The sequence below is a fragment of the Prunus avium genome, chromosome 1 (genome assembly GCF_965620075.1).
Source record: "Prunus avium chromosome 1, drPruAviu1.hap1.1, whole genome shotgun sequence".
NCBI lineage: Eukaryota > Viridiplantae > Streptophyta > Magnoliopsida > Rosales > Rosaceae > Prunus > Prunus avium.
In genome coordinates this window covers 3363028-3384495 of record NC_142284.1, presented here as the reverse complement: position 1 = coordinate 3384495, position 21468 = coordinate 3363028, and the positions used below count along the sequence as shown (strand labels likewise).

Genomic DNA, 21468 nt, shown 5'->3' with positions numbered 1-21468 from the left:
TATCTATATTTGCTAAGCATTTCATACTTTAAAACCTCCCAATTTTCTCTCTAATCGCTAAGCTCTTACAAAGCAACAACGCATTTTGTATTCCTTTCGCATTCTCTCTCGCTTGAAAGAAAATCGAGTTAATTTTAATGTATCTCCTCCATGTTTGAAAATGTCACAAATTCAAATCCTCCCCGTTGAGTTGATTAAAAAAAATCAATCCATTCCTACAATCTTTAGCTTTTAACTCTTGAGGTTTCATCATCAAGGTAACTCAATTTGATTCATTTTAGGTAAATTGTTGCCTAAGAAAACAAGAAACAAATGAGCAATAATACAAATAGAGTTTAACTATATCAAGGGTAAGAGTTCAACTATCCAACATTTAAAAAAATAAAAAGGATTTGGGCTCCAAAGAGTAATTATACAAATAGACTTTGTTCCCAAAATAATAAAATCTCAGTATTTTAGATGTCAAGTTTTTTTGAGTATAAACGATAGTCTAAACTAAAGAGGAGCGGGATTTCTCTCACACATACACAACTAAGATGTCATGGGGTTCAAACCTGAAACCTCTTGTCTGCAAGTTAAGGCCATTAGACTAGACCCCATTGGCTTTAGATGTCAAGTTAAATCCTATTATCTTGTCTATTAATTAACTATTTACTTTTAGACTCATTTATTTATTTCTAATGGATAAGATATATCGTGAATTATGATACTTGATGATTTGGTGACCAATATTTATGAAATCCTTTGATGATTTTAGATTATTCCTATTAATAATAAACAAAATAACAAGTGTTAAAATCCCGGAAATTCTTCCAACAAAAAAAAAATTCAGGAAAATTTCCAACAAAAAATAAATATCCAGGAAATGTCAAGTGGCCGAAGGGCAAGCCAAACTCGCAGGCTCGCAGCTTTCTTTGTGTCTGAGGATAACTGCCTGCCTCTCTGCTTTTCTTTAGGTTTTCCCCATTTTCTCAATTTGTTTGGCCACTTCTGCTTCTTGCCGCTAAGCCCTTCATAAACGCACGCCTCTCTCGGCCTACTGAACTCGCTGCCAGATCTTCGTCCCAAAGGTACAATCTTTACTTGCACCATCTTCTCCTTTTCTACAAAGAGAAACGTTTCTTATATAAAAAACTTGTTTTCTCTTGCCTTTTCTCTTTATTTAGTAATGGAGGTTGCTAATAGAATGTTCGTCTGTAATTTGAACTTGTGTTTAATTGGTTTCTTATGCCTACTCTACTCCGGTTTTTTTTTTGGTCAACTCCTACTCTACTCCGTTTAGTTTCACGGAAAACAGAGGAAAAGGAAGGAGAAGTAAAAATGGAAATCTTTTTTCTGGGAAAACAGAGGCAATGCAAAACGTATTGGCTGAGTTAATTGTTTCTTGGTTAGTGAGTGGAGTGTGGAGATTTTAGCTTTCTTCAGTTACATTTTCATTTTGAAATGTGATATGTTTTCTTTCGCTTAGTGCTAAATGATAAATTAGATAGCATTATGCTTGTACCCATCTTATCTAAGATACAATATACGCGGATTTTTTTTGTTCTTTTCTCTTTTCATATCCTAAAGTTGTATTCAGTTTAACGAGAGCTCTGAATTTAGGTAGGTTTTGTGTCGTAATGCAGGAAACGACTCATAATATGTATTGCAAATGTGACATGTGTGTATGAGAAAATTCCTCTATTTTAGATTGTTTTTGTTTATGAGGTGATTGGATGACACATCTTGATTTAATTCCTACATGATAAATAGGTTTCTTGAGATAGGTGGATGTAATGGGCAATGAATTGCTAGAATGCACCTAATTCTATCATATATGTTAACAAGGCGACTGAATTTACTTAGGGAAAGAGTAATTTTGTATTTTAAATTGTTTCAGATGTCTCATTGTAAGTTTCAATAGGCCTCACATGTTTTCTTCAAATGTTTCTAAAGATGTAAATATTAGCCTATAGAAGAATTTTCCAAAGTAAAGATAAGAATACAAATGTTTAGGGTTAGTTGGATTGTTTTAGGGCCCAAATTCCATCTGAACTCAGCACTTCTGCTGGGGGTGGCTTGATGTCATCCTAAGCTTCCAAAACAATATCCCATCTGATCCAAGATTTGGCGGGCTTGGATTGGAACAGGAAGTGAGAGGCCTCAATGGAGCCTCAAGTGCTTGGCAGTGATGGCATTGATAATGACTCACGGTGGTAGAAAAGATTGCGAAGAACACATCATGGCGTGGGAAAATATTTTCTGAGGTGAGAGAGTGGTGCAAATCTAAACTTGAGCTGTCAAAATTAGTGATGAGAAGATTGAGAATAGAGAGGGTGTGGTTGATTGAGGAGTTGTAGGTTTTAGAGAGCTGAATGAAGGGTTAGGGTTTTGAGGTTCACTAAGGATCCTGTGGGTGCATTCCCACTGTAGTGAAAAGAAGCCTCTAGTGTTATAATATAGAATATATGTTTGGTGAGGTTTTTCTTTTCATAAGTTTTATGTAAAATGTATATCCATCCAGATTTGATTGGGTTTCCAGCACACAAACCTGACAACCAAACCAAAATAATCAGGATCCTGATAATTTTATCTACTGCTGAGCAAAAATAAAGGGAAACCAAGCAAATTTGGCCATATCTGGTTGGGCAGGTTGGTTTTCTCAGACAGATGGACAGACCTAGATTAGATTACTCTAAGTTTTTCGTATGTATAACAGAGTGCTTGTTGACTATCTTGCCATCTTTGTCTCCTTATACTGAATTCTAGGATGTAATGGAAACACTGAACGCTTTAAATTTATTACCCTGTTTTAAGGGTGACCATTTCTTTAGGTAGTAGTATTAAGTTAAAATGGCTCTTTCAGTTGTTATGGGGTACTAATTTAATTTTCATTACACAGTTGTGAACTGAATTTTTGTAAATGGATCAGAGATGTTGCAAAAATGTTGAAAGGAAGTTGTCTTATTGAACGTAAAAGAAGTGAAAGTGCTAGTATAATGCGATTTACAGTAACATACAGAAAGGCCCACAGGGTAGTTTCCAATTGGAGTTGTTGTCTTTGATTACATAGTAGTAGTGGGGTACACAATGGAGTGCAGATCGTGCTTGTTATCCTGCATTTAGCTTACCAATTTGTCACATGATACTGATACACAATTAGATAACACATAACCAGGGAAAAAAAAAAGCACATGTGCTTCACTAGTTTGCATGATGTTATAATTTCTTGACCTATTCCAGTCTTCTTTGTATTCTACAATTTGGTTACAACTATTTTACCATGCTGTTCTGCATTGTAGTCAGAGGGACTAAAATTTGTTGATCCACATGGGTGTTTGACTAATATCCATGCGTTTTTCTTTTTCTTGGTGCAGCAATATTCACTTTGACATATCCATCACAATACTGGTTAACTGTTCCCCATGCTCTATTAGAACCTCAGAATTGTTTCACTGAATTTATATTGGGCAAGATGAGCACATCTAGTCAGCTACAAGAAAAGAACAGAAAAAATAGTGGGATTTCCCTGCATCATGATGAAGAAAGTGCTGCTAGGACAAGGCCTTTCAGCTGTGAAGAGATTATGCTTAGGAGGAACAACAAAAAGTTATGTGATAATGCCATAGATCTAGGGAATATACCAAGGGAAGCTATTGTTGAAAATGTTTCAGATCGTTTTGAATCTGAAAGGGATTACGGGCACCATAAAGATTTACCCCCTTTTGTTGAAAAATCTGTCTCAGAGGAAGCTGTGAAGGCAAGTTCCGGAAAGAAAGAAACATATAATTCCAAGAGTGCTAAAACAGAAGTTGATTTTGCTAAAGGGAAAGATAAAGGACGCCATGAGTCAGAAAGCTTGAAGGATAAACTGAAGAAAGATACAAGAACTGAAGCGAAAGGAGGAAAAACTGAAAAACAAGTACACAGCAGAAAAAAAATTGACAAACGCTCAATTGATAACTTTCCAAATGAATCTGTGAAGAAGCATTCAAGGGATTCAAAAGGAAAGGAGAGACATGGGGACCTAAGTAGAGGAAACTCTGAACGAGAAAGCAAGAGAAAATACCAAAATGGAAATGAGGACAAAATTAGAGACAGAAATGCTCCAAAGAAACACGATCCAGGGAAACATCATCTTGTAGAAGTTTCAGAGAGAAAGGAGAGGAAAGAACCATCAAAATCACGTTTGGAAAAATCAAGGCTAAAAAGGGGACGGTCAAGAAGTAGAGACCGTGAGGATAGGCATGGATTTAGATCTGTCTCGCCAAGGGCACAAAAGTATACATCTCATAATTTAGGGATGCGTAGTGAGATACATGTGCTCAAAGATAGATCTGAAAGACAGCACTCCGATATTGACAGGAGCAGAGTATCTAGTAATGGCTCAAGTAGCCACTATTGGCGACATGGTGTGCCTGTGAATAGGCTTGGTGGCTATTCACCGAGGAAGAGAAGAACTGAGTCTGCTATTAAGACTCCATCCCCACCTGATCGTTCTCCCGAAAAGAAAAGAGCCAGGTGGGATCATCCCCCTACAGCGACTGACAAGGTATTATCTGGTTCAGTTGCTTCTCTTTTTAATTCATCAAACAATAATATGTCCTCAAATGTACATGAGATGGCCATAGCTGTTGCTGTTGCTTCGGCTACTAGGAAATCTATTTCTGGGGCTTCTCCTAATTCTTTATTGTCTAAGAAGAATGCTTCCATTGACTCTGTCCAACTAACACAAGCTACCCGGCCTATGAGGAGGCTTTGTGTAGAAAATGTTCCATCTTCAACCTCTGAGAACACTTTAGTGGAATCTCTTAATAATTTTTTGTTGTCTTCGGGTGTCAACCATATCCAAGGAACACGACCATGCATTAGTTGTTCGGTAAGCGTAATAATTTTGAGCATGTAATGTTTATCCTTGTGATACATGCAAGTATGACTTAGGGATGAGGCGTGCTTTAACTATTTTAACTGCAGATTAACAAAGAAAAGGGTCAAGCTGTTGTGGAGTTTCTTACGCCTGAAGATGCTTTGGCTGCTCTATCATTTGACGGCAGTGACTTCTCTGGTTCCATTCTTAAAATAAGGCGCCCTAAAGACTTTGTTGAAGTGGCTGTAAGAATGATAATTCTCACCTTTTATTTCTCATCTCACCTTTTCTTTTCTTATCTCATTGTTGCTTTATACCTTTTTCTGTTGCTTGTTGGTTGTTTGATCTTTTCCTTTTGATATATGATCTACGAAGTTATGTTGCTTGAAGTTGATATTCTTCTTTTAGCTGGTCAACGTATTTTTCTCTGTTTATCTGTTGATAATGCATTCACCTACTGTGGAATCCTTGTCTTAACTTACTGATTTGTTGTAATTTTTTAATTATTTATTACATGTCTTAGGGGAGACTATTAATCTACACTATGATTTGGTCTAATTGTCTTCTTACTTATCAAATTTGTTCAATCAAAGTCCAAGTCCAACTGAATCATGGTCCAACTGTTATCCATCTGCTGCCACACAACAGAGCAGAAGCCATTTCAATTCTCGCTTACCTTGATTGAAAAAGGTGTTGCCCAGGTTGCCCAAAAATTCAGCAAAAACAAACTTTTTTCTATAGTAAAATTTGGACCTCGAGCCCTAATTGACTAGGTGGTTGTAAAGAGGGGTCAAAGGTCTATAGAAAGCCTACAGCCCCATAAGTCAGGATGCCGTGTCAAATCCTAAGTTCCTGACCAATGGTTTCTTCCCAGGAGAATTCTAAAAAAAAAAAAAACAGAACAGATGGCATGATTGTAGAGTGACATGCCTTTTGCCATTTATTGGACAATAGTTAGGCAGGATAAATGGCTAGTTTGTAAGTGATAAAACTCCCTCTTTCCATGCTTTCCGAGTTAAAGAAACATATTTTTCCAAATAGCTTTCCAATTTTATGTTCTTTACTTTGTTTACCATATGAGTTTTCTGTCGGCAATTCCATATTCTATGAATAGGCACTGATTCAGGATATTAATATGTGGTCACAAAAGCATGTATGGTACAAATTTTGAATATGTTGACTACTTCATAAGCACACAATTTAGCATGTGTAAAATTATTTTTTATATGAATGGCTTTGCAAATTACACGATCTAACAAAGTGATAATTTTAATTCTTCTTTGACCTTTTATTGTTTTAATACAAACTTCCCTCACCCTTCTTTTCTTTATGAAATGGGAGGGATTGAGGTATTGCAATGCAAGAAAATGTGTAGCCTTGAATATCTGATTGAATCTATCATGTTCTTGAGTCCCTGGTCTTTGCACGTTCGCTAGATGATGGAGTTGGCCATAGACACCCATTCTTAGGACTAGGATTGGTTCTTAGCTGTAAAATTTTATATGGTCGTATTATTATTGTACTTTGGAAGCAGAATCAAGGTTGTTTGTTAAATTTAACATTGGGATATGTTACTGTAGGTTCACAAGCTTTCTATTGTACATGGAATAATGTCTTTGTCCTGTTACACAAGAATTTTTCTGACTGTCATGTTGGAATCTCTTAAATAGGATGTTTATGTTGGGTGTGTCGTAATTCACATTCAGGGCGATGATGAAGCTGACTCCTAAATAAGAAGATTTCCAGGTGTAGTGACAAGTTTGATGTGCTTGCAGCTTCTTCTCTCGATTTGGATTTGGGTTACTGATCTAGGCTTAAACAGTAATATTTAATGACATGGAGTATAGTGTTTGCTTTATTTGGCGTTTAACATATAATTTGCATGTAATATAGTCTTTTAGGACACTGGCTCTCATTCCCAGTGGTATTATCTGCAACTTGAATTTTCTGATGGATGTGCTTGACTTAAGTCAATTTAAGCATCAGTCATGATATGCTTTCATCCTTTTTGCAATTAGCATGTTGTAATATGCTTCTTGTGTAGTGTTTTTGAAATCTTAACATCACAAGACAGGATAGAAACAAGGAACACACTTAGACGAGTATGAGCTTCATGCTGTCACCATGGGTAGTTCTTTGCTTGATTGTTTAGTTAGTACAAATACCATTATGGGCTCAAGATGAATAGATGGAAGCCATCCGGTTTTCTAGCCAATCCAGAGACGCCCTATTTTAACGTTAGGAAGTGGGACGGAGAGAGATACTAAACAGTTAGAGATAAAATCAAGTTCTGTGGTGATTTTCATGTGTCTCTCTTTCATGTTGAATATAAGCATTCGTCCTTTCCATGTTGCCTTTTGTCTTTGTTGCATGCCTGCATGAGAAAAAACTCATCTGGCCAAAAGTTTTCTCCCGTAGTCTTTATGTGCTTTCCCTCTAGCCTATGTCTCTTTAGCTTCTCATGGATGCGCTGTATTCTATTGTTAGAGATATAACACTTGTAGCAATTTCCTTGAACGTCAGGAGGTTCTATAGTTTAATTATTTTATTTTAATTTTACATTAACAATTTATTGAAATTAGCTTCCCTTTAAATTATTAACCTTGATGACATATGCTATCTGTTAATGCTTATTGGTATTCTTGGAAAAAATTTGATGATCTCATTGAATTGACTCTATGTCAAGAAAGCTGAGAGCCTAGGATAGAGGACAGATTTCAGAATCCGACCTGGCACGGTTTCCTTCTTTCAATTTTAATTACATGGTTTCCTACTCAGAATGAATTAATGGGTCAAAGATAAAAGACCATATTGAGTTTTGCTTCTCATACCACTTTTTCAAATTTGAATCTGAATTGAGATTGTCATAAATGATATTTTCTGGATTTGGGTGGATCCAATCCAATTAAAATCCAAATATGATAAACAAATTAATTACAATGAAACTTATTTATGTATGTTTTCTTTTGGATAATAAGTGCTTTAAATAAAAAGACATAAGTGAAAAAGCTTTGATTTCATTAATTCTTACTTTTAGTACAATCTGGTTATACTCTTCTATGCTGCAAGCTTAACTTTATTTGGTTAAACTACTTTCTATTACTGCTTTGCAAATTCTGAGGTATGTTGTGCTTACTATCCATGGAGCAGGTTTTCAGACAGTTGCTATTTTCATGCAGACTGGTGACCCAGATAAATCAATGGCTGTGGTTGAGACAATTAGTGATGTTGTGAAGGATTCACCCAACAAGGTAAGCTGGTGATGCAACATATAGTAATTGTACATGTAATTGCTGCTACGATTAGTTTAAGACCACTGTGCATGCACTTCCTCACGAATTCAGGGTAGTGGAGAACTAGTTTTGTTAGTTGGTCGCATCATCATCCAGGCTTTGTTCTTATAGATTTTTCCTTGCTTTATTCTCTACATCATTGATAGACTGGGATTCTAACTAAGCTTAAGTAGTTGATCTGTTGCATGCTACTTTTAAGAGATCAGGGTCTTTTGATGTTATTTATCCTCTACTTGATTTTCTCAATAGTGAAAGCTTTTTGCTTCCTGTAATGTTTTAGTAAACTTAAAATTTTAAGGTAGGGAAAAGGACTCAATCCTTGTGCATCACCTTTATGGTTCATGATCCTTATATTCTTGTTGATTAATCTTGCAATATTGCAAAGTTGCTTTTTATCCTTAAAGATGATTGCAAAATTGCAAATTTCTGTTTTCTAATACAGGGCGATTATCATAAGTTTATAACTGCATGGGGAGCCTGATAGATACTTGTAAATACCTAACGGATGACAGAAATCTTTTTTCTGTCCCTCCTTTTGGTAACCATCTTATGCCATGCCTTGGAAATAATCTACGGCACTTACCCCCCCCCCCCCCCCCCCCCCCCCCTCTCTCTCTTTCTCTCTCTCTCAGAGGCTGAAGAGTCTCTAGTGCGTACCCAGAGGCTATTTAAGTTTCCATGAAAAGACCTATGTGTAGACTCGTATTATTGCATCAATTTTGCTCCACGGACAACATAGACCTTTTTTCTTGTGATGTCTAGCATCTAGGTTCTACTAATATATCCAAGCTTCATAGTTTATGAAGATTGATATTATCTTGTTCTTTGATTCCACACTACATCTCAATGTTGTGATATGCTACTTGCCTTTGTAGTTATCTGGAAATTCATTAATTTTTCTTTTTTCATTTTTCATTTTCCCCTTATTTATGCAGATTTTCATTGGTGGAATTTCAAAGTCTCTTTCATCAAAAATGGTAATATGACACGATGTTTATGATGCAAATAGTTCTCTTTTCCCACCAAAAATTCATCTCCTCTTTTCATTTTCTTTTCCTATGTTCATCCATCAACTTTAGTGACTAGGCCTTTTATGCTGCTTTTCCAGCTTATGGAGATCATTAGTGTCTTTGGACCTTTGAAGGCATACCACTTTGAGGTCAATAAGGAACTTAATGAACCATGTGCTTTTCTGGAGGTAATAAAGCACATTTATGGCTCAAGTTAGTTTTTGTTTCTAGTATATTCTTTGTAAACGTTATGTGTTAATTTTTGGTAACAGCGTCAGTTTTATCTGTCTTTGTTTGAAATACTGTTGTTCTTATACATTTATTTGGAAGAGAAGCATGCATTTTAGTGTTTACCACTGTTGATTTAGAACTGTAATATTGCACTATTCATAAATCAATTCCCCCTCCCCCCTGTTTTCCTAATGACATCTGGATGCTGCATCAGTATGTAGACCAGTCGGTTACTCTCAAAGCGTGTGCGGGTCTGAATGGTATGAAATTGGGTGGAAGAGTGCTAACTGCAGTTCAAGCAATTCATGATGCATCATCCTTGGTATGAAGACCACCCTCTTCCCTCTTCAAACAACTTTCGATATTTGATTGCTTGACCGCGTCTGTTATTTTACTTGGAGATGTGTACTGAGGGAAGAATCGACATATTGTAGGAAAATAGTGGAAATGCGTCATTACATGAGATCCCAGAATATGCAAAGCCACTTCTCAAACAACCTTCGCAGGTCCTAAAGCTCAGAAATGTGGTATGCTGTCATGCTTGATTTTATGTTTAATTTATTTAGGAAAATCGACAGTTTGTTATGGGATCAATTTTGGGTTAGTAAGAAGTATGTTTTATATGGATCAGTTTATTATTATTTTTCCTAATATTTTTTTCCTCAATGTGAACTAGTTAAATCTAGAGCACATTTCACTGCTATCTGAACCAGAGGTAGAAGAAGTTCTGGAAGATGTGCGATTAGAGTGTGCCAGGTCCCAGAGAATTTTATTTTCAGTTTTTGTTTTTGTTTTCTTTATAAATTATACTTGTGTAAATCTTAAAGCCCTTCAATTATGCAGGTTTGGAACTGTCAAATCTGTAAAAGTTGTCGAGCATTGCAACAATTACGTCACCATGGGGGTATTTGAAGCCGTCAACGATGCAGAATCTGGAGGGTACCAGAACATATTAGAGTCCGAACAAAAGGGAGCAAAAACAGATACTTTGGAAGAACATATTGATAATAAGTTCGTGGAGTTTCCTAGCAATGCCAAAGAAGTTAAAGAAGATGAAGTCACCAAAGGTAACTGCTTTAGTGTAACTGCTCTAGATGATGAGCCTACAGATGATTTTATGGAGGAAAAATCATGTAAAATAGGTCAATTTGGTGAAGATATCGAAATCAAAGGAAGCGAGAACCCATCTAACAGGGTTCCTGAGCAACTCCACAACCAACTGAACAGCACGAAAGATGCTTCCGAATGCTATGATGATAAGGCTACTGAAGCTATTGAAATAAATGACTTGAGTTTGGAAAACGAATTAATGACTGAAGAAGAGGGATCAACTCAAGAGGAAGTTAATGGTGAGAAACTCAGAAGTTTTGCTGGAAAGGACTGTAGTTTGGGAACAGAGTCGGATGCTAATGAGAAGATTGAAATTAAGGAACAGAATCATGGGAAGGAGCATGATTATGATCTTGGAAGCATATTTGAGCCAGGGTGCGTTTTTGTGGAGTTTGGAAGAATAGAAGCCTCTTTAATGGCAGCACATTGTTTACACGGACGGGTTTTTGATGATCGAATTGTGACAGTGGAGTACATTTCACTTGATCATTACAGGGCTCATTTCAAAATTGAGCATGTTTGATTGCTATTGACAATGCTCGTGTTGTAATGACATGTTACTCATTTAGGCAGGCCCCATGATCGAACTATGCTGGTGTCTCCATAGTCAACATTTTCCAGCCCTGTTAATATGTCATCTTTGAGCTTTGGCCATGACATGTATGGGAATATTATTAGAGTTTGACCAGGTTGAGGATGCTGAAATCTTATTAAAAAGATTCACTTTGATGTTTAATCTAACTGGAGCTTCGTTCCAGAGTATGAAATGTGAAACGGGTACGATGCCCTTTGTTAAAGCCTTTACAGTAATGAGGATGATTATGGAGAGGATTTGGCGAACCATACAACTTACCTTCATTCCTCCTCACTTAACCCTACCTTCGAGAAATGTGAACCAAAATTGGGGTTTCCAACTTCCATGGCCAAATTTATAAAAATCGGTATTGACACAAGTAGAAAGCAAAGGCCTCAAGGATTTATGCCAAAACAACAAAGAAATAAGACTTCATATCAATATTAGATTTTATTGATATGAAATCAATAATATCAAAATCTCTCCTCAAAATATCATGCAACTGTGACTGTGCAGTCCCGCTCCCTCACCCTAAAAATGAGTACATGGGAGGACCTTTGTGCGTATAGACAGTAGTCTTAAACTGAACCAACCTCACTCATACTATTTGTTTTACTCAAATAACCATTTTAATTATTCTAAATCGCAAAAATACATTTTTTAAAAAACTAAAATAAAAATAAGATACAGGTTTGCATCATCTTTCCCCCTCATCCCCTTACACCTACACTCGTTCGCACTCTCGCTCTCCCTCAGTCTCTTAAACCTTCAAATTTATGACTTCTATTGGACTCATCAACTGTTGATTGCTCACATCTATGTGCACAAATTTGACATATATAATATAAATTTTTTTAGGATTAACTACACTTTAGTCCCTGCAGGTTTAGTGTCAGTATCAAAATGGGCCCTAAGGTTTCATTTAAGTCAATATCTTACCCAACATTTCGAAGTATTACCAATTGACACCCTTCATTACATTGACCGTCAAAGTCAAACGTTAAATGCTGATGTGGCAGGCGTGGGACCCACCTCATACCCAAACAGCAGTTAGACAGAGACGACACGAAGGGCAATTTCGGCAGAAAAAAAAGACCAACGTTCGCCTTCTCTCTTCAAGGCACACGTTCCAAGGCGATGCCTTGATTACCCAGAGTTGGAAAAATCAAAGAAACTCAGAAACTAAGTTTTGTTCGTGTATTGAGAGAGACATAGAGGAGAGAAGAGGGTTTGTTCGTGTTTTGGAGAGCAAATATTTGAAATAGACTGCAAAAAGAGTGGGAAAACGGAGTGAAGACGACAGATCTGAAGAATATGAGTTGGGAAGTTCGCCCGAAAGGATATGGAGAACCTTTCTACGGTACGTATGGCATACTGTTTTTTTTTTTGTCGTACGTATGGCTTACTGTTGTGTAAGGTTCTTGGCAGCTGATGTTTCAGAGTGAAACTTTCAAATAGAGAGTCTCAGTTTCGAGTTTGGTGTGGAGTGAAAGTTTGGCTTTTATATTGGATTGTGAGTTTCGAGTTAGGTGTCGGTATCACTGTGTCTATTTAATTGGTAAATGGAATGGTGTGAATGGTAGGTGGTTAACGGAAGTAAACTTTGGCTTTTGTATGTGGTCCTTCAACCACTGGGAATCTTACCTTTTGTCTATGTGTGTACTGACATAGAAAGTTTGTATTTGTATATATGTGTGCGTATGTGTCTGTTTGTATTTGTATTTGTATTTGTATGTGTGTATTTGTAAATAGGCTTACATGTATTTTTGTTTGCTAAAATTCATGCGTGGCTTTCGAATTGCAGGGGATAAGGCAGGATTTTCTATTCAGATGTACCATAATGGTGAAATAAGAGGTAACTATTATGTGAATGGGTCTGTTGATTGGTTCGATTATTGTGATAGGATAGAATGTCAATGACTGAGATAGATGCGATGGTAAAGGAGTTAGGACATGACAGCAGGATTAACTACTGGTACAGTATTCCAGGTGATAATTTTGATGGTGGCCTAGTTAAGCTAAGTGAGGATGCAGATGTGTTAGACATGCTAGTATTTGTGCTAGACACTAGGTTGATAAATATATTTTTAGAACATGTCTTGGCATGCAGTCAAGAGCAGTTTTACAGTCAAGTGGCTTCAAACATATTTATAAATTTGGATGATGATGTTGGGACCAACACTGGGGTAGTCATTGAAGAGCTTGATGACAATTATGGTGCCATTGTTCCAGTGGGTGGGGGAGTATCCCTGGTCCAAAATGTGAAAAAAATAAGTGTTGTAATATAATAGTTGAATCAAGAAGGGTTGAATCAAGAAGCAGGTGGAGAAGGCAAAGAATTGAATGAAGTAGGGTTCACTGAACAAGCAGGTGGACAAGGCAAAGCATTGAATGAAGTAGGGTTGACTAAAGATGGGTTCACTGATGAAGCTTCTAAAGAAGGCAAAGAAACTGCCACTGTGAATAATGAGGAGAATTTTGACCAGGTCCAAGAAAAGCCAACTCAGGGTTGTTTTGACAAAGGCAAAGGCAAGGATCAAGACATGTCTCATAGGGTGAAGTGTGCTTTTGGTAAAAAAAGATGCGGCAGTTTGAGGAGGACAAAAACCATTCACCATAAAGACAAAGCTGTGGAAGGAAGGGTTGATGGCGTCAAGACCCAGTCCAAAAGGCATTCCATGATGTTGAGAAGTGGAAGAAGATTGGCAAATGCTGCAGATTTTGAAGATGAAGATGATGATGCTTCTGATAGTGAGGACTCAGAATATATGATTCCCAAGAATTTTAGTGAAGATGAAGATGCAGATGAAGATGATGGTTTTTTTTTTTAATGAATGGGTGGATGACCAAACTGAATGGACAGGGGTTAAAGAAACTGGGAAGGAGGCTGCTCCTGATTGGCCTACAGATGTTGAATTGGATTATGAAGATTATGAGTGCAAGGATTATGCCAAGTATAATTCTGATGAGGAAGTTGATAAGAATTGGCCAGAGTTCAATACTGCAACTGACATGGCGAATCCAAAGTTTGAGATTGGCATGTTGTTTACTGATTGTAAGGTGTTTAGGGCAGCTGTCAGAGAATACTCGATTTTGCAGAATAAGGATGTAGTGTTTATTAAGAATGAGGCTTTGAAGCTGAAGGCGATTTGTGGAGACCCAGATTGTGGGTGGATGATATATGCTTCCAAAATGCAACACGAGAACACATTGCAAGTGAAGACATATGTAGGTGAGCACACATGTACACAGCTATGGGAGAACGCTACTGTGAAGTCAACATGGATAAGCAAGAAATATGCTGAGACTTTGAAGTCCAATCCCCAGTGGCCAATCAGGTCATTCCAGCAGACTGTTGAGCAGGATTATAATATAGGGGTGTCAAGACAACAAGTGTATAGGGCAAAGGATAAGGCACTAAAGCTGATTGAGGGCAGTTTCAATGAACAATATTCAAGAATTTAGGATTATTGTGAGGAATTAAGGAAGAGTAACCCAGGAACCACAGCAATGGTAAGTGTGATTTCCAACAACAGTTGGGACAACCTTTGTTTCAAAGGTTGTATGTTTGTTTAGGAGCTGCTAAGGAAGGATTCAAAGCTGGGTGCAGGCCTATTATAGGTTTAGATGGGTGCTTTTTGAAGAGTGTTTATGCAGGGCAACTGTTAACTGCTGTGGGTATAGACGCCAACAATGAAACCTGGGTGATTGCTTATGCAGTTGTGGAATCAGAGTGCAAGGATTGTTGGATTTGGTTTCTGGAGCTATTGGTGAAGGATTGTCAAATTGTAAATCAATTTGGCTTCACCTTTATATCCGACAAACAAAAAAGTTTACTGCCTGCTTTTGAGCAAGTGGTCCCTAATTGTGACCACAGGTACTGTGCAAGACACTTGTTTTCTAACTATAGGATATTATTCAAAGCAAAAAGCCTGAGAGACAAGTTTTGGGAAGCATCATATGCAACCATTGTCCCCCACTTTACAAAGGCCATGCAAGACCTGAAAAACCTGTCCAAGGATGCATATGATTGGCTAACCACTCCAGATAAACCTCCAAGGCATTGGTCCAAGTCACACTTCAACACTCATTTGAAGTGTGACATGTTGTTGAATAATCTGTGCGAGTCTTTCAATGCTACCATATTGGAATGTAGGGATAGACCAATTCTGTCAATGTTTGAGTATATTAGATGTAAGCTGATGAGGAGAATACAAGGAAGAAAGGAAAAAATGCTGAAATGGAACAGGCCTATCTGCCCAAGAATATTTAAGAAGGTGGAGGGAAATAAAGCCAAGGCAGGTGCTTGTGTGGCAATGTGGTCAGGTGGAGGTAAATTCCAAGTGTCAGCTGGTGGCCATGCACAATATATTGTGGACTTGGATTTGAGGACATGTTCATGCAGAGCTTGGGATTTGCAGGGTTGGCCTTGTGTTCATGCTATTGCAGCCATAAATTATAAAGGGGGTGTTAATGTCATGGATTTGTTTGTGCCTGATAAATCACGGCCATGAGCAGGCCGAAGGAGCCCTTTATCTCGACCCTGACACTTGTTTGCAGAGGCTGAAACACAGCGTTTCGCCAGGGTACTTCGCCTTCTTAAAAATAAAAGAAGGAAATGCTAAGGCACGATCATCTCGGCCTCAAGCATAGACCGAGGCCGAGGCCGAACAGATTTGCGGCCAAGGCATTAAAGGCAAATCATCACGTGACATCAGGGTCTCATGCTTCATTTAATGAAGTAGTGCCTGTTTAATGCAGCAAAACCCATTGGCCACAAAGTAGCATTTAATGCATGAGGGAAGGTGGGAAGTGACTGAAGTCAGGATTTGGTGATGAAGATCAGAGTGATTAGACGTGGACATTCTCACAAAGATTCTGACAGCTTGAGATGTTGGTTCACCAGCTATCCAGGCAATAAATGCGTCTCTACGGCCAGAGGTTCAAAACCCACGATTGAGCGCGGCGGCCGAGATTCACCAGGATTTCTGGGGTCTCATCACCATACTTCACGATCCCAAATGTCGATTGGATTGCCCACTTGCGCTAATCAGACTCCACTATGCGTAAATTCAGCCTCGATTACTCATCCAGGGACTCTTCCTATAAATACAAGACTCGAGCTACTTTCAAAGGGTTCAAACACCAAAACAAGCCTCCCACGGAACAACTTATTTTCTTCTGTAATGCACTTTCAATATCTTTACTTGCTTTCCTAGGAGTAGTGTTAGGTTGTAAGCAGAATCCATTCATCAATATATCATATGACCCTTGATTTTCAAGGCGCCGGAGCACCATCTCTGTTTGTTCGCTCACTCACCCCATATATCACACGACCGTCGCTCCCTGAGCAGCGCGCTGGAGCACCGCCCAAAACCCACCACCAACACCATCACTCAACGGCCTTGTAGTTCAGGCCGTGAACCTAACAGCCGAGACCAGTTCCTCTCTCGGCTACAATCATTTGACCAAGAAGACAGATCAAACAGGCGCACCATTCACCCATCCAACACTCACCAAAACATCAATGCATGGTAAACCGTGCTGGCACGCCCGCGCACAACCGCACCGCACCCAAAAGCAGGAAACCCCGTGTTAACGCACGTCTCCTCGGCCCGGAACTCCAGGCCGTGAGATTTGCGCGGCAGACAGGATTTTGTGGAGGACTGCTATTTCACAACAACTTACTTGAAGACATATGATAATCTCATACTGCCTATGAATGGGATGGATATGTGGGATAAGAGTGACTTTCCACCGTGTCTTCCTCCGTCTTACTCTAAACAACCTGGAAGGCCAAGAAAATGTAGACACAAAGAAGAGGGAGAGCACAAGAGGAAAATGAAGATGAGAGCGTCAAGCAACCAAGCTGAAACTTCATTGTCTCGCATTCCCAACACACATGACTCTGTCAAATGTGGCCAATGTGGTAAAAATGGACACAATAAGAGGACTTGTCATAGGAATCTTCCTCCCAAACCCAAACCTGCAACTAAGAGGAAGAGGGGTACTGAAAATACCCAGGTATAGTAACTTCATCTTGTTCAATTTTATACTGACACTAACCCTAAGCTTTTGTTGCTAACTAACAAGCTTTTGTTTGTTGTAGACCACTATTGATCCATCTGCCGCATCCACTCCAGCTGCTGGTCCAAGCACCCTAAAGCAAAGATCCAAGCCTCCTGGGCATGTGCAAAAAGGGAAGCCTCTGGTAAGTAACTTGTCTTTATGATGGTTATTATCAATTTTCGTAAATATCCAAATAAAAGGTTAACATCCTAAACATTTTGCAACCAAAACCAAGTAAGAAAGGACGTGCCACTTCTGAAGCGCAACTAGCCTCAACTTCATGTCCTCGTCCATCAACTTCTGTTTCAATTGTAGGATCAAATGTTGTAGATTGAAGCTCACTGTTACAGGAATTTGATGACTCGCCTTTTTTTGTTAGACTGGCAGTTTGTGATTAGGAGCTTTTTGTTTTTGATAAATTGGTCCTGTGTAACTTAAGTACTGACTTTTTTTTATGGATGTAATGGCATTCACATAAGCCTCAACCACTGTGAATGCAAATACATCCACTGAAACTACCATTTTGGAATCATATTGAATGGACATGAAATATGTACGATATGCAATGTTATTATCTGGCTATTTTGAGCCCAATTTGAATGCATAATTTTCTGAGTTTTTGGGTTGGCATTGTACTTCGTTATTTTGGCCATTCACTTTATTGTTCCAGGTCCATTCTTTTTCTAACTTCCCTACTACTTTGTTTTTGCCATTCTTTTGCATAAGGTGACTTCTCTGCTACATTGTTTTTGTCATATATGGCTATAAGGTCCCTTCTAACTTCTCTTTACATTTTTGGCATTCCTTTGCATTATTTCACTACCACACAGATTTAGATTTAGATGGCCAATCACTTCATTTGCATACTCTTTATGATGGCCATTCACTTCTTTTAAATGTAATTCTGTACAAAATTTTCCATTCCATTCACTTCATCAAGTTACATGGCAGTTTGTGATTAAGCCCTTAAGCTAAACCCCATAACCCTTAACCTTAAAACCCTAAACACGTACATAACAATTAAACCATTACAAAATGCTACTAACAACCCAAGACTTACAAACTTACAGAATCACGGAATCACAAACATAACCCACAAACAATTCATTCAATGGCAGAAGCTAATTCCAAGCTCATCTTTTTGTTCACTCCACATCCACACATCCCTCCCAAAATGATACTTGCAAATAGAACCCACGAAGCCACCAATAACACCCAAACAACCTTTTCTCTTCGTCTTGCCTTTGCCACTGATTTCTCCAGCCTATTCCGCGATTTTAGAAGCCCAAGAATCACTGCCTTTGACCGTTCACACATGGCCGGATCAAACCATGCCCAGAATTGACAACCCTTAAAACCCTTGTTAGTCTCACGTACCTTTGCTGCACACATGGAAAATCGCCTCCCAGGATTCGAATCTGTCCACGATGTTCGGATTGTAGCAGCCTTTCCGCACCAACACATCGGCACCTCTTCATCCATTCCGGCCAGCCAATCGAATCTTCTTCGTCAATTTCCTCTCAACTTTTTTCCTCTCTTTTTGCAATCTATTTCAAATATTTGCTCTCCAAAACACGAACAAACCCTCTTCTCTCCTCTATGTCTCTCTCAATACACGAACAAAACTTAGTTTCTGAGTTTCTTTGATTTTTCCAACTCTGGGTAATCGAGGCATCACCTTGGAACGCGTGCCTTGGAGAGAGAAGGCGAACGTTGGTCTTTTTTTTGGCCGAAATTGCCCTTCGTGTCGTCTCTGTCTAACTGCTGTTTGGGTATGAGGTGGGTCCCACGCCTACCACGTCAGCATTTAACATCTGACTTTGACGGTCAATGTAACGGAGGGTGTCAATTGGTAATACTTCGAAATGTTGGGTAAGATATTGACTTAAATGAAACCTTAGGGCCCATTTCGATACTGACACTAAACCTGCAGGGACTAAAGTGTAGTTAATTCAAATTTTTATATTATACAAAGTGATAATGGAGAGGGGGGAATCGAACCTAGGACCTAGGATACATAAGTAAATGCACTTAATCACTTGACATATAAGCCCCTTATCAAATATGAAACATTTTATGTATTAAGAGCGTTCACAATGGGCTCCCTAAATCACTTCCTTAGATAAATTTTAGGGAGGAATTGGAAAAATACAACTTCAACCATGCTCCTTATTCACCTATTAAAATAGGGAGACCTCTAGGAGCTCCTAAATTTGAGGAGAGAGAAAGGACTCCTAGTGACTCCCTATAATTTAATTATGCTTTTATTTAATGATTTTTAATTAATGCTAACTATTTTTTATATTATTTTTTAATAGAGATTGACCAATTAAAAAAGAGTTATAGCATTTTTGACTTTTTAAACTAGAGAGCATGATTGGAGTTTAAATTTTATAAAGAGCTCCTAAAATAACTTTTATATGTTTTTAGCTTAATTTTAACTAAAAAAATAAAGAGCATGATTATGGATGCTCTAAGTAATGTTATGGTATATTTTTCATATTTAATAAATTTCTTTCGCATTGTCGAGGTTATCTAAATATATTTGTTAAAGTCTCAGGGTCGAGCCCACTCAAAAGAGATTCAAGGCCCAGTGCCAGCGTTAAGCCCATCACACACACGGCGCATGCCATAGGCTATGACCCTTCAAAACCAGAGGCTTCAATCCAATACAATCCTTTTTTCAGAAAAAGAAGATAAGAAGAAAGATAACCAAGAAGAGTGAAGACTGAGGAGCATCAATGGCAGCATCGGCAACAGCTGGAGTGTTTTTCGCAAACAACCGAAGTATATGCTTTCGCAAAGCAGAGTCTTCCAAGCGATTGCTGCAGCCTTTTAAGGCCGAAGCAGTTTCGGATATTGGGTTCGTTACCAGTCAGCTGGGTGGCATCAAAATCTCCTACGACATGTCGTCTCAGATGCCCAAGTCCGTCTCCACCTCTTCCGCACCTGCCCTTCAGCCCATTGTTGCCCGTAATTTCTCTAACCTTCAATTTCCCGTATTTTCTCTGTTTTTATTTTTCTTCAAGGAACACTTTTTCTTTAGGAATTTTGGTAGTAATTTTTCATGTTCTTAATTAGATAACTTAAGGTTGTCCACTTTGATGTTTTTTGAATGCTGAGAGACTTTAAAACGCAGTTGTACAATTGGAAACTTGATGTTTATAGTTAAAGGTAGAAGCTTTATAGAAAATTGTAGAAAATTATTTTACATGTTGACAGTGTGATATGCTAATAAAAATGAAGCTCAATCTTCTCCAGAAAAAAGAGAAGAAGAAAAAAGAAGCTGAAACAATTGTTTCCTTTCTTTGTTTTGGGGAGTGGGAATATGGGTGCAATTGCATTTCCTCTATATCTTAAGAAGAAGAAGATGAGATTTAGGGATTTCAAGAGAATAAGGAAGAAAGAATGTAAGAAAGGAAATAGCCTTGTAATTCTGTATTTCTGATTGTGTGTGAACAAATGGTAAAAAGCACAGCTTTAGTACAGTGCTTATCTCCTAATATCACGCTAACAAACTTAACAAATACAGCTAACTCTCACTAACAGACTTAACAGAGAGCATGTGAGCTGCACATGATGAACTAACAGTTTCTTAACTAAAACACATGGTTAACACTATATAGTAGTAGGGGACAGTAATTTTAGTCTGGTAGTGGAATCAAGTTGAATGGATTGTCCCATAAATGGGGTTTCTTGATTGTTAATTTAGTTGAGAAGTTTCTTGATTGTTCTCATGGTCAATTGTGGGTCATTACAACTAATTGTTAGAATGGTGGAAATTGATTTACCTTGTGAATTGGTTAATTTCTTCAGGTAGAATTTGTCCTTTCACTGGGAAGAAATCAAACAGGGCAAACAAGATTTCCTTCTCAGCTCACAAGACCAAAAAGTTGCAGTTTGTGAACCTACAGTACAAGAGGGTTTGGTGGGAAGCTGGGAAGCGCTTTCTTAAGCTGCGTTTGTCAACTAAAGCGTTGAAAACGATAGAGAAAAATGGAATTGATGCTGTTGCCAAGAAGGCTGGGATAGATCTTCGCAAGTTATGATACTCGGGGTTGTGTTGTTTTTGGGGATATTCAGTTTTAGTTTTCCTTACTGCAGTCCACAAGTCCTTTTTGCTCTCTTATATATGTTTGGTAGATTGAGTCTACGACTTTTATTTGCTTAAAGCACAAGGAATGTTTTTCTACAGGCAATGTCTTACATTTGTGCCTTGCTTTCAATGATAAACCAGGGCCTGAGATATGGAAATTATAAGAGAAAACCAACGTTCTGCAAACGATCACTTCGCCATTTTTCTTGGTGTCAAGGGCATTGTTTTGCTCTAGTATC

At 38.2% G+C, this 21468-nt stretch overlaps 2 protein-coding genes and 1 pseudogene across 4 annotated transcripts; all 3 read left to right on the top strand.

Annotated features, from left to right (window-relative positions):
- The first annotated feature begins 857 nt into the window (after nt 1–857).
- Nucleotides 858–11330, top strand: LOC110745718 (RNA-binding (RRM/RBD/RNP motifs) family protein). Of its 3 annotated transcripts, none has more exons than XM_088246630.1 (10): nt 859–1070; nt 3357–4858; nt 4954–5091; nt 8026–8097; nt 9075–9116; nt 9248–9337; nt 9595–9702; nt 9815–9907; nt 10057–10136; nt 10224–11330. In XM_088246630.1, exons 2-10 carry the CDS (start codon nt 3455–3457, stop codon nt 11011–11013), a joined length of 2817 nt encoding a protein of 938 aa, XP_088102756.1. In that variant the 5' UTR covers nt 859–1070; nt 3357–3454; the 3' UTR covers nt 11014–11330. The 3 variants fall into 3 exon arrangements, with proteins under 3 accessions (XP_021801535.1, XP_088102756.1, XP_088102757.1); XM_088246631.1 differs by having other exon boundaries at nt 861–1070; nt 3357–4531; XM_021945843.2 differs by lacking the exons at nt 9075–9116; nt 9248–9337 and having other exon boundaries at nt 858–1070.
- Nucleotides 11331–12894: 1564 nt separating this feature from the next.
- LOC148297152 (uncharacterized) lies at nt 12895–17463 on the top strand (annotated as a pseudogene).
- Nucleotides 17464–19799: 2336 nt separating this feature from the next.
- Nucleotides 19800–21415, top strand: PRPL28 (Ribosomal L28 family). Its single transcript, XM_021945841.2, has 2 exons — nt 19800–20106; nt 20950–21415. The coding sequence occupies exons 1-2, from the start codon at nt 19875–19877 to the stop codon at nt 21180–21182; spliced, it is 465 nt and encodes a 154-aa protein (XP_021801533.1). The 5' UTR covers nt 19800–19874; the 3' UTR covers nt 21183–21415.
- The last annotated feature ends 53 nt before the right edge of the window (nt 21416–21468 follow it).

Bases quoted from the DNA above. Each gene is read 5' to 3' on its own strand.
- PRPL28 (XM_021945841.2), top strand. From the start codon at position 19,875: ATGGCAGCATCGGCAACAGCTGGAGTGTTTTTCGCAAACAACCGAAGT. The intron at 20,107-20,949 runs GTAATTTCTCTA...TAATTTCTTCAG, and splicing joins CCTTCAGCCCATTGTTGCCC to GTAGAATTTGTCCTTTCACT.
- LOC110745718 (XM_088246630.1), top strand. From the start codon at position 3,455: ATGAGCACATCTAGTCAGCTACAAGAAAAGAACAGAAAAAATAGTGGG. The intron at 5,092-8,025 runs GTAAGAATGATA...ATTTTCATGCAG, and splicing joins AAGACTTTGTTGAAGTGGCT to ACTGGTGACCCAGATAAATC. The intron at 10,137-10,223 runs GTCCCAGAGAAT...TCAATTATGCAG, and splicing joins GTGCGATTAGAGTGTGCCAG to GTTTGGAACTGTCAAATCTG.